At 33.5% G+C, this 12500-nt stretch overlaps 1 protein-coding gene across 5 annotated transcripts in view; it reads left to right on the plus strand.

Moving 5' to 3' along the window:
• Window positions 1-12500, plus strand: part of Hers (Histone gene-specific Epigenetic Repressor in late S phase) — a 146853-nt gene that overhangs the window by 134044 nt on the left and 309 nt on the right. For all 5 annotated transcript variants that reach the window (XM_070124542.1, XM_070124546.1, XM_070124541.1 and 2 more), the window contains 4 exons: window positions 2877-6991; window positions 8238-8400; window positions 8624-8792; window positions 9190-12500. The exon at window positions 9190-12500 is cut by the window's right edge and continues 309 nt beyond it. In XM_070124542.1, coding sequence (XP_069980643.1) covers window positions 2877-6991; window positions 8238-8400; window positions 8624-8792; window positions 9190-9376 — 4634 coding nt within the window. In that variant the 3' untranslated portion in view covers window positions 9377-12500. The remainder of the gene's footprint in view (window positions 1-2876; window positions 6992-8237; window positions 8401-8623; window positions 8793-9189) is intronic.

Here is a 12500-nt window from a genome sequence, read left to right on the forward strand (position 1 = left end):
ATGATATAAATTTATATTCATATTTATATGATATAATTTTATTTTTATATATTTATATATGATGTAAATTTATATTTATATTTATATATGATACAAATTTATATTTATATTTATATATTATGTAAATTTATATTCATATTTATATATAATATAAATTTATATATATTTATATTTATATATGATATAAATTTATATATATATATATATTTATATATGATATAAATTTTTATATATATATATATATATATATATATATATATATATATATATATATATAAATTTATATATATATGTATATATATATATATATATATATATATATTTATATATGATATAAATTTGTATATATATTTATATATGATATAGATTAATATTTATATTTATATATGATATAAATTTATATTCATATTTGTTTTTATTTGTATATGATATATTTTTTTATTTATATCTATATATGATATAAATTTATATTTATATATATGTATGATATAAATTTGTATTTATATATATATATTTATATATGATATAAATTTATATTTATATTTATATATGATATAAATTTATATTTATATTTATGTATGATATAAATTTATATTTATATTTATATATTATGTATATTTATATATATATATATTTATATATGATGTGTATTTATATTTATATATGATATATATTTATATTTATGTTTATATATGATATATTTATATTTATGTTTATATATGATATATTTATATTTATATTTATATATTATATATATTTATATTTATATATGATATTTATATATTTATATGATATATATTTATATTTATATTTATATATAATATATACTTCTATTTTTATTTATATATGATATATATTTATATTTATATATATATTTATGTATAATATATATATATATATATATATATATATATATATATATATATATATATATATATATATATATTTATGTATAGTATATATTTATATTTATGTATAATATTTATTTATATTTATGTATAAAATATATTTTCATTTATTTATGTGTATATATATATATATATATATATATATATATATATATATATATATATATATATATATGGATAAATATTTATGTATATATATATATATATATATATGGATAAATATTTATGTGTATATATATATATATATATATATATATATATATATATATATATATATGGATAAATATTTATGTATAAATATATATATATATATATATATATGGATAAATATTTATGTATATATATATATATATATATATATATATATATATATATATATATATATATATGGATAAATATTTATGTATATATATATATATATATATATATATATATATATATATATATATATGGATAAATATTTATATATATATATATTTATGTATATATATATATATATATATATATTTATATATATATATATGGATAAATATTTATGTATATATATATATATATATATATATATATATATATATATATATATATATATATATATATATATATATATATATATATATATATATATATATATATATATATATATATATATATATATATATATATATATATATATATATATATGGATAAATATTTATGTATATATATATATATATATATATATATATATATATATATATATATATATATATTTATATATATATATATATTTGTATATGCGTGTCTTTGTGTGCTTATTTATTTTTATAGAAAATAACTTGACTAACATTTGAGATTAGATCACTCATTATTGCTAAAGTGGAAATTAAGTGAAGATTGTTTATTTGCAAAATTCTTGTGATTTAGAATTAATTGATCTTTTTCTGTGTAAAAAAGGCCAGTTATTTATGGGGTGCGTTTCTACTCAAGACATAATTATGTCTTCAGTAAGGTCATACACAAAGTTAGGATGAAATGAGATTATGACAAGGCCATCGTATGATGATGAATATTTATTATTGTCATTTTTTTTATTACAGATAGCAAATAACATGAGTTTTTTCTCTCTCTTTTTCTTTTCTTTTTTCTTTTTTTTCTTTTCTTTTTCCCTGCAATGAATTTTGATCTTGATGCAAAAAGAATTGCCAAACTTTGCATATTTATTCAGATTAGCAAAAAAGAAGATATTTTAGATATTTTTGTACTCAGTAAAGATGTATGGTAAAGGGTACATTAATTGATAACATAACATGTTTCACACACTGGGAACAGTAATTGGTAAACTTTGAAACGAAGAGGACTGTGCATATGTACAAACATACATAAATACATAAGACATGCATACATTCATACTTACATAAACACATTCTACTTGAACAAGAAAGTTTTTAAAATTCTTTTCAATTAACCAAATCCTCAAGGAAACAAGGTATAATGACAAAGAGAGAGTGAGGTAAATGGAATGCAAGCCTTTTCCATTTTCATTGGAGTCGGGTTTGGGGGGGCTTTGCAAAGTCAGATTTTGTTATAAGCTTTAGGTTTATTAAGAAAAATCATGAGATTTTTTTTTAATATATAACAGAAAAATGGTAAATCTACATTGATGTAACCATGCCACAATCACATCATTTGTTCACTAATTGCTTTTTATGAAACCAAAATTTGAAAAATAAACTGAAAATGAGATATGAAATGCACACACATGCACTCACTGTTTTGCATTAACATCATTATTATTATCATCTTATTTTTATTTTCTGTTTTATTCTGTTTTCTTCTAGTTTTTTATATAAGTTCTGCTTAAAGCATGAAGAAAAAGCATGAATATAGTGTTTTTATTGCTGATAGAATTACATGAATGATATGGAGCATTTCTATATTGAATACCTTTTTTTCTTTTGTTTGTTAATTGGTTGATGTATTCTGTTTCAGGACCTTCATCACAGAGTACAATATGCTTTCCAGTGGATCCAAAAAACGTGCATACTGGGCCCCCTACTGGAAGTGGTAGAGGGCCAGAAGCTCCAGGAAGCAATGTTGAAGAGTGTAGTAGTATGAACCAAGGTGGCAGTACTGGGCACCAGTACCAATACCGACCAGCGCAACACCAGAACCATCCACCTCACACGGGAGTCTCACAGGATTGTCCTGCTGCTCCAGTGTACCATGCTGGTCCTCTAACCACCATTATGAGCTCAGTCAATCAGCCTACCATCCAGGTGTATGGTGCTGTTGTTCCACAGCCGCCTGTGACTTTGATGTCATCCCAGAATCCCCATGCTACTACTCCTCATCCCAGTGCCCCCCCACCAGTGCCTGCCCCAGTGCCTCCCGTTGTGCCTCTCTCTCAGCCTCAACCTGCCGCCACCACCACCATTGTGGCAATGGCACCTATAACTGTAACTGTCCCCATTAATCCTGGGACTCACAGTAGTCCCCAGTCTGTAGGGTCTCCCACATCACAGTCTGGGGGTGCTTCTGCACAAGCAGTTTCTGGGAGCACACACTCTTCCGTAGCACTACCACCGCTATCTACAGCATTTGTGTCTGGAATGTCTCAACCAGGTATAGCCCCTACACAAGTAACATCTGTTTTATCTGATATGTCTCAGCCAATGGTAACTCCAGCACAAGTTACAACACCAATGGTTAGTGGCATTCCTCAGCATTCAGTGACTCTGACACAAGTTTCATCAAGTATCTCAACTGGAATGAGTCAGACACCCATTGCATCACCTCTTGCCACACCATTTGTGTCTGGTATGTCACAGCCAACAATAGCTCCCACAAAAGTTACTGCAGCAGTCATCTCTGGGATACCTCAAACTGCAATAGCTCCTTCTAGTGTTACAGTTTCTGCTGTTCCTACATCATCTCAGCTTGGAGGAACTCAGACATCTGTGGCAACTGCAAAACTCACTGAGAAGTCCCAGGTCACAGTCATTCCTGCACAAGTCACAACAGGCAGTGTCAGTTGTGTGCCTCAGTCAGCTGTTCCCCCTGGACAAGTTTTAACAGCTGTTGTTACTGGTGTACCTAAATCTGTAACAAGTGTCTCACATGGAATAACTTCAGGTATAACTGAGATTCCTCAGAGAGGTCCTTCACCAGATGTAGTAGATATATCTGATGAAAAACAGAGTGATAAGGTTGATACACAGTCTCCTTCAGCTATAGTGCCTGGATTGCAACAGTATGCCAAAGATGATAATGTTGATAGAGGGTCAAAAGGTACACCTTTAGAGTACAGTAATGCATCTAATTTTGGAATTTCTCAGGCAGCAAAGATTGCTACAAGAGGCAGTACAGCTGTTGTTTCTGGGGTACCGAAGACTGTAGTAGAGATCACAAAAACAGCTACTGCCATTGTTTCTGGAGTACCAAAATCATCCATGGGATCTGCACAAGCACAAACAGCTGTTGTCTCTGGAGTTCCAAAGACTCAAGTGATGCACACACAGGTGTCTTCTTGTAGTGTCACTGGTGTATCTAAACCATTAACACTAACTGCACAGTCAAATACAGCTGTAGTTTCTGGTGTACCACGTATGTCTGTTGCTCCAACCCAGCTGACTTCAACAGTTGTTCCTAGTGCTTCTCATCTATTGAAGCAAGTCACTTCCACTGCCATTTCTGAGAAATCTAGATCTATAGGCCTTCCTCTAAAAGATACCCGACCAGTGGATCATGAAATTCACCAACATAATGTTTCTCCTTCAAAGATATCATCAGAGGTACCCAGAATATCCAAGCACACAAAGATACCAAACCTTGGATCAGTATGCACTTCTGAGGAATCAGAGAAAACTGGTTGTGCATCTACTCCCAAGATGGCCTCAGAGACAGAGGTGCAAGTAAATACCACAGATGCAATAAATTCAGTACCTGAGTCATATGTAGCATGTAAAGGAACAGCAAATAAGCCAGAAGCCAAGGTTACTGAAGGAGTCAGAACAACCTGCCCTGTTTCTCCAATGAATGCTAGTGGTATAGAAATGAAAGATGTGACAAAGGTGAAGAAGGAAAATGAAGTTCAGCCATCAATAATCCGAGAGACAGATATATCCAAGTCTGTGAATACTGCTCACCCAATGTTCACTATTCCAGACTTCCCTAATAGAGTCTCAAGACCCAATACAAGTTGGAGCCCAACACAGCATAGTATAACCACAGAAAAAGAAACCTATAAGCAATTTTCCACACCAGTTAATCATTCCTCAAGTTCAGGTTGTGACATACAGCATTCACATTCAGTTGGTAAGATGTCATTATCCTCATTATCCTGTAGCACAAATATAAGTGCCTCAAATCAAGTTTTAGCATCAGACAGTGCAAGATCTCCTGCTTCTGGTGTTCCTTTACCTTTTCAGTCCAAAAATGCTTGTCCCAACAACACCAATATCACCTCAATAAATGCTAGTGCTGCATCAGCAGTAGTTCCATCCACACTAAGTAATTCGAAGAGTAAAGAGGAGGGAATCTCACCCCTTAAGGAAAAGTCAAAAGCAAATACAACATGCAATGTTGCTACTAAGGCAGTGGATGATGCAGGCAGGACTGGGTTGCAACGACCTGGTACAAGACACCTTCTTTGTCAAACCTTACCTTCATTAACCAAAACGGCCACTGCCAGTGTAGCCAAAGCAAAGTCTTCATCTAGTACTAACACGCATAGAATGTTGGTTAAATCAGAAGACAAAAGTAAAGACACAAAACCAAACATTCCAGAAAGTGTTCCTAGCAGTCAAAGCAATCCAAGTCCTAATAATTCTTCTTCAAGTACAATAACAATAAATACAGCAAAAATAGAAGAATGTGGAAATGTAATTGATGTCAAAGCTGACATAGTAAGAGCAGAACCCATTGTCAGAAAAAGAGGCAGGCCTCCCAAGGTCAGGGACTCCAGCAGCGATAGCTCAAGCAATGCCCCTTCGGAAACTTCAAGTCCCAGTCATCACTCAGGGTATAGATCTCCCAAGATGAAACCAGATGTAAATACTACACCAGAAAAAAAAAATTCTAGCTTGCATGATCCTGATATGAAGAAAAGTCGAAACTCATTGCATCCCTTTCTAGGAACAAAAACTTTGAGGTCGCACTCAGAGGAAAGAAAAAAGTCGCTTTTGCAGACTTCCACAGTACCTACCTCACCTTCAAAACAGGTGGACTGCAAGCAAGATATCAAGTCGGGGGGCTCTATGAAGATGATAAATATCAAAACAGAAGTATTTCCAAAAATAAAGACAGAAAAGGTATCTCCAAAGGGTGTCAATAAAAATTTATCTCCATTAAAAGTATCCCCAAAAGAAATTTCTCTCTTCAAAAACAAAATAGAAAATGGACAGGATGAAACTTCATTGAAAAGTTCAGATCTATCAAGGAAGTGTGAACTTTCTTCACCCACAAAGATTGATGAATTTACAGACTCCAAAAAGTATATAAAAGGAGCAAAAGAAATAAAGAAATCACCATCAGGTTTGTTGAGTGACCAAAGAGTGCCCAAAAATAATGTAGTAATATCAAAATCAAAACTGAAAGATGATGAAAAGAAAGTAATTTCATCAAATACTAGCTTAAAACGGAAAAGTAGTGAAAGCATAGGTAGTAGTAGTAAAGTAATAACTAAATCCAGGGAAAGTGAAACGTCCTCAAAAGCTGCCGGGGGTGCTAAGCATCAAGCACAGAAATTTCAGAAAATCAGCAAGAGCACAAAGGGATCTACTCGGCGATCTTGCCCAAATGGAAAGGTGAATAGGAAGAAAAGCCTTTTAGCTTATTTAAAGGAACGAAACAACGAGAGTGATACCTCAAGTGTTGATTCTGAGGCTGCTGGTGGTGGGAGGAGAAGATCCAAAAGCAAGGAGGAATCACCTAAATCCAATAGTGCCTCTCCCTTTCCCTCGGCCTTCCCTCCACAGCCAGTTAACTCTGGCTCCCGCCGCAGGAGTGCCACTGGACATGGAAAATCCAAATCCACAAAGAAGCCAAGATGGGTGCACAACTGGTCTTGGGAAGGAGAACCCTTTGAAGGGAAAATTTGGTTAAGAGTAAGTATTTTCCCGTGAAACACTTTTTGGTCAACTTCATGGAGTAGGCAAAAGGCAGAGGCAAATTTTAAAACTTTACATGTGAAAAGTCTGTTGATCACACACACACATATACAATCATTCGCTCACAAACACATCCAGGCTCACATGCAAACACTCATTCACACGCATCTGTGCACACACTTGCACAGACATATCACACACACAGCCAAACTCACACACACACACGCATGTCACACACTCCACACACACACACGCATGCCAAGCTCCTCACACACACACATGCTCCACACACACACACACACGCTCAACACACACACACGCTCAACACACACACACACGCTCAACACACACACACACGCTCAACACACACACACACACGCTCCACACACACACCCACGCTCCACAGACAGACACACGCTCCCCCCACACACACACGCGCCCCACACACACTCACGCTCCACACACCCACACACGCCACACACACACACACACTCTCTACACACACTCACACGCTCCACGCACACACACACACACACACACACACACACACACACACACACACACACACACACACACACTCCACACACACACACACACACGCTCCACACACACACACACACACTCCACACACACACACACACACGCTCCACACACACACACACGCTCCACACACACACACACGCTCCACACACACACACACGCTCCACACACACACACACGCTCCACACACACACACACGCTCCACACACACACACACGCTCCACACACACACACACGCTCCACACACACACACGCTCCACATACACACACACACTCCACACACACACACACACACACACACACACACACACACACACACACGCTCCACACACACACACGCTCCACACACACACACACGCTCCACACACACACATACGTTCCACATACACACCCACGCTCCACACACACACACACACGCTCCACACACACACAGATTCTTCAGTGCATTACTCTATATACTGTAGAATATATCTGCTTCTCAGAGATGGACTACATACTTTTCACTCCACCTTTTGAAATACCAAGCTAATATTTTGATTTTATTATCTACTGCAGACTTTGATGTTTTTTCTTTTGAATCTCACATTTCAATTTCATTTTTGACAGGTTGTTATATTTTGACCTTTTTTGTTATGTTAAAGTTTCAGTTTTTATGTTGCATATTCAAATTTCTTTACTTGATTCCAAAACCTGGCTCTTTCAGAATGATGAACTTCCTCTTGTTAGAACTTGTTACTCTGCCATGCGTCACAAAGAGGGTGACATTGTGCGTGTCCGAGATTGTGTGCTGCTGCGTTCTGGTCCCAAAAAGACAGACCTTCCTTTTGTTGCCAAGATTGCTGCTTTATGGGAAGATCCTGAGACATGTAAGTTTTACTGTTGATTACCGGTTGTAGTTGTAGATATTAGAATTTATATATAGTATGTTTTTTTAATGGGTTTTCCACTTTTTTATCCTGAAGTTTTTCTTTCTATTTCCTTTTTCATTGTTTTGATGATAATGATGATAATAGTAATTATACAATTTCAGAAAGGTTCTTCCAAACAATTAGTTGAAAGAAGTACTTAGGCATGACTTTTCTATTGCAGCGGACATGATGATGTCAATCCTGTGGTACTACCGGCCAGAGCATACTGAATCAGGAAGGCGAGAAGAAGACCTTCCTGATGAGATTTTTGCTTCCAAGCATCGAGATCACCTCAGTGTGGCTTGCATTGAGGACAGGTGCTATGTCCTCACTTTTAATGAATACTGCAGGTAAGATTCCTTAGAAGCAGCAGTAAATTTTATGTGAATAAGAATTCAAAAACATTTACTGTTTAACTGTATGAGTAAACAATTTTAAATAGATTAGGTTTATTATACATAAAACTTTTATTCATACCTGTTTCACTATATATAATAATCCCTTTTACTCACTAGTTTTATATCACTTTAAATTTTTTTGGTTTTCAGTTGTCACAGGCAATAAGTTATCAACATTTAGAAATTTATCTGTCAATAAGTTTTTTATGGAGTTTTGAGATTTCATAATTTTTTATCATAATTGCTCGGCATCATGATTCATAAAAGGAAGCCATTTATGGGATGTCTTGTATTGTTTATTTCAGAACTACAAAAATCACGATTAACTTTCTTTTATTTTATTTTCCAGATATCGACGATTTCTTCGACTCTTCCAAGAAGGGGTTTACCCCATCACAACCCCTGTTCCAGATCCAGAAGAAGGATATTCTCGCAAGGATCGACAGCCCCCAGGGTGTGTGGTTGGGGAACTGCTTTTCTTCTGTCGCAGAGTTTATGATTACCGTCAGAAAAGGTTATTGAAAAATCCTTACTGAGGGTATGTTGGGGGGGAGGGGTTGGAGGACACATATGGAAATGAGCAATACTGTGGGGTGTGTAGTGAAACCAATGAAAACTTACATGACAATGGTGATGGTGGTGACAGTGATGCAGCACCCAGCATCCTTGAACTCAATGCACTCTTTATCTTGTGGCCAATAAACTGAGGAACTTTTGTAGGTTCCCTGGATGTCTGAAGGCATTCCAGATGAAGTTATTTAAATGAAGCCCATTTTTATGAGTTTACTTTTAAGTACTGAAGGATATATTCATATAAATAAATATATAATATATATATATATATAAATATATTAATATTTATGAACTAAATATATTATATGAGTGAGTTATCAGAAAGAAAATCAAAGGTGAAGTAAAGGAAAGTACGACAGTGGAACTGAGCAAAGTCATCCGTAAAAATTACTGCCAATGCTTCTCATACTTCCCATAATTAGTGTCACAATAAGTATTTTGTCATATGATAAGCCAATAGGCCTGTACAAAACATATGAACTTTTTATAAATCAACATTGCTTGCTGAGAGTATCCATGCAGTATTCCCATATGGTGTTACTATTATTTATGATGAAACGTGGATGTTTTAGTGATTATTTCAGTGTTGCCAGTGTATGAACCGTTTCATAGTCAATGTATGAGTTAAGCAATTTTACCTTAATACTTCCAAGAGTTATTTTCTAAACCAAAGTTTCTGATAATCTTTGATCTATTTATATTCCTATGATTCTTGTCTAGCCAAATACTGTCAGTGTTTAGGAATTTGACAGATATAGACTCTTTTCTTTGACTGGTTAACTTGCCCACAATAAGTAGTTAGATAATCTTCAAAGTTATAAGTTATCCATAAGGAAACAGTCACAAGAAATCAATCTCTATCTGCTATCCAGTGAAAACACGGCCATTTTACTTGAAGTCAAATAGTAAATGTAGGGGTTAGTGGGAAAGGGTTTGGGATTTAGTTTTGGCCAGGTTGGTCATTTCCAACCCAGAAAGGATCATCATTTTATATATTATGTAGAGCCATTTAACACATATCTGACCAAGAATGCATAGCAGATATTACAGTATTGTAAGGAGGTTATAAAAAAATAATGATCATATTATTTGGATTAAAAAAAAAGAAAAAAGAAGAAAAAAAAGGCACAGGATATAGCACACAATATCTCACATGTAAAGCAGCACAGCATTTTATCAGTAATTGCACTTACCATGATTTTTTGTTTTTGCTGTCAAACATGATAGTTATTTAGACAGACTTTGTGTTCTCTGTCAGAATTGATTGAAAGGAAATTGATTTATTGTAGTTCATAAGTGTTGACTTTGTTTGTAGGCTATTGTTGCTTTAATTGTTATCATTTTACCTTTGCCAATTATTTTGACAATCATTTTGTAAGTTTGGTTGGTATGGAAGATTTGTTGAAGACATGGTTTGAATTTGTCTCTTTGTTGCATTTAGAGAAATCAGATGTTCAGCTATTTGGTAATCAATAATGCATCTGTTGCATCTCTTGGGTATGCATAGAAGCCTTTCAAATAGATATGGGACGTCCATTTTATTTGAATATATTGTTTCCATTCCACCAGTTGAAGTCTGCTTGACCTCTTGACTGTTATCCAATATCAATTTTTTTAACTTTTAAAATGAAAAGCTTTAATCAGAATTGAATGATGAATATATATATACATACATACATAAAGTATAAACTTGTACCTTCTTCATTTTTTCCTGTCAGTTCTTTTATAATTGTGACTTTGATTTCCCTTGATACTTTTAATTAATGAATTTTAATCAGTCACTGACCTATAAAACTATCCTGCAGATTTCTTAGTCAGTTATGTATCTTGGTCTGATAACCTCAGTTTAGTTGGAATACAGGTCTCCAGTATAATTACAGTTCAGACTCAGAGTATCCTCTACTTTTATATACATTCATACATTACTACAAGTCTTCAGAGTCTCTTGGAGTAAATCTTTCCTGCTGTCCATTGTCTTCATTTAGCAATTAGGTTCTGTTAACATGTCATATAGCTCTGCTGTATCTTTTTTTTCTCTCTCTTTTTGCTCTTCTTTTTTAACCTTGTACTTCCTATAGCATTCAGTCTTTCTCTTTCCATTCCAAGTATGATAATTGGATGACATTTGAATAGATAAAGGGACTTCATTGTGTATTGGACTTGGATCTAAATGCATTTTTCTTATTGTTGCCTGAAGTTTCTAAGATCCGTATTTTGTGAATTGTAATCATTTACAATATATTTTTATGTATAGGTTGTACATTTTCTTTTAGTTTACAGTAAGTCTGCTATTCAGAAAGAAAATCAAACGGTACTTGATTATCATTCGCTGAAGTGAAATTTAGAATTCCAGTCCTCTTATTATAGAATGACATGGATTTTGCCTTCAGTCATATTTCTGGTTAGAATTTCCCCTGTTGACTGATAACTGTAGATATATATGTGATTACATTTCATTGGTTTTCTTTCTTTTTTGTGTGTGATTAACTACTAATCGATTTGGTGAAAAAAATGAAACAAAGAATAACCTAAAGTCATTATTTTGTGTAAAGCAAGAAAATTTAAATAAAGTTTAAGAAAAAGTGTTAACTTGCACAACCAGATGCTCAAGTCTCAAGTCTTTACTACAGCAGACTGGGAACTAAAAAATACAATTCACGACTGACTCAAGGTGTCCATTCATGTCATGTTAGAGCCACTCACATGTGTACCTTCATTCTGAGATGTGTGATCATATTGCATTGCTTTTGCACACTTAGGGATTTAGGATGAACATGCAGTTAACATTGAAAATAAAAGATCTAAAAAGCCTTATATCTCGTCGGCTGACTTGTAATGTTTTATATATTATTCAGATGAAACACACTTGATTAAAACTCTTGCTTCTTCCACTGAAAAAGGGTTTAAAAGATACATGGAGGTATATTGTGTTTAAATTATTGTTCTGCACAGTCTAGGTATAGACTTTTATATACATATATTTTTTTTTTTACAAGGAACATTTGTCAAGTGGAATTGTAAATTATGTGATTGTCATGCTTTATTTTCCTTCTAAGCACACTTTCTTGTCCTCACCTTTTTGTATGC

The sequence above is a fragment of the Penaeus vannamei genome, chromosome 8 (genome assembly GCF_042767895.1).
Source record: "Penaeus vannamei isolate JL-2024 chromosome 8, ASM4276789v1, whole genome shotgun sequence".
NCBI lineage: Eukaryota > Metazoa > Arthropoda > Malacostraca > Decapoda > Penaeidae > Penaeus > Penaeus vannamei.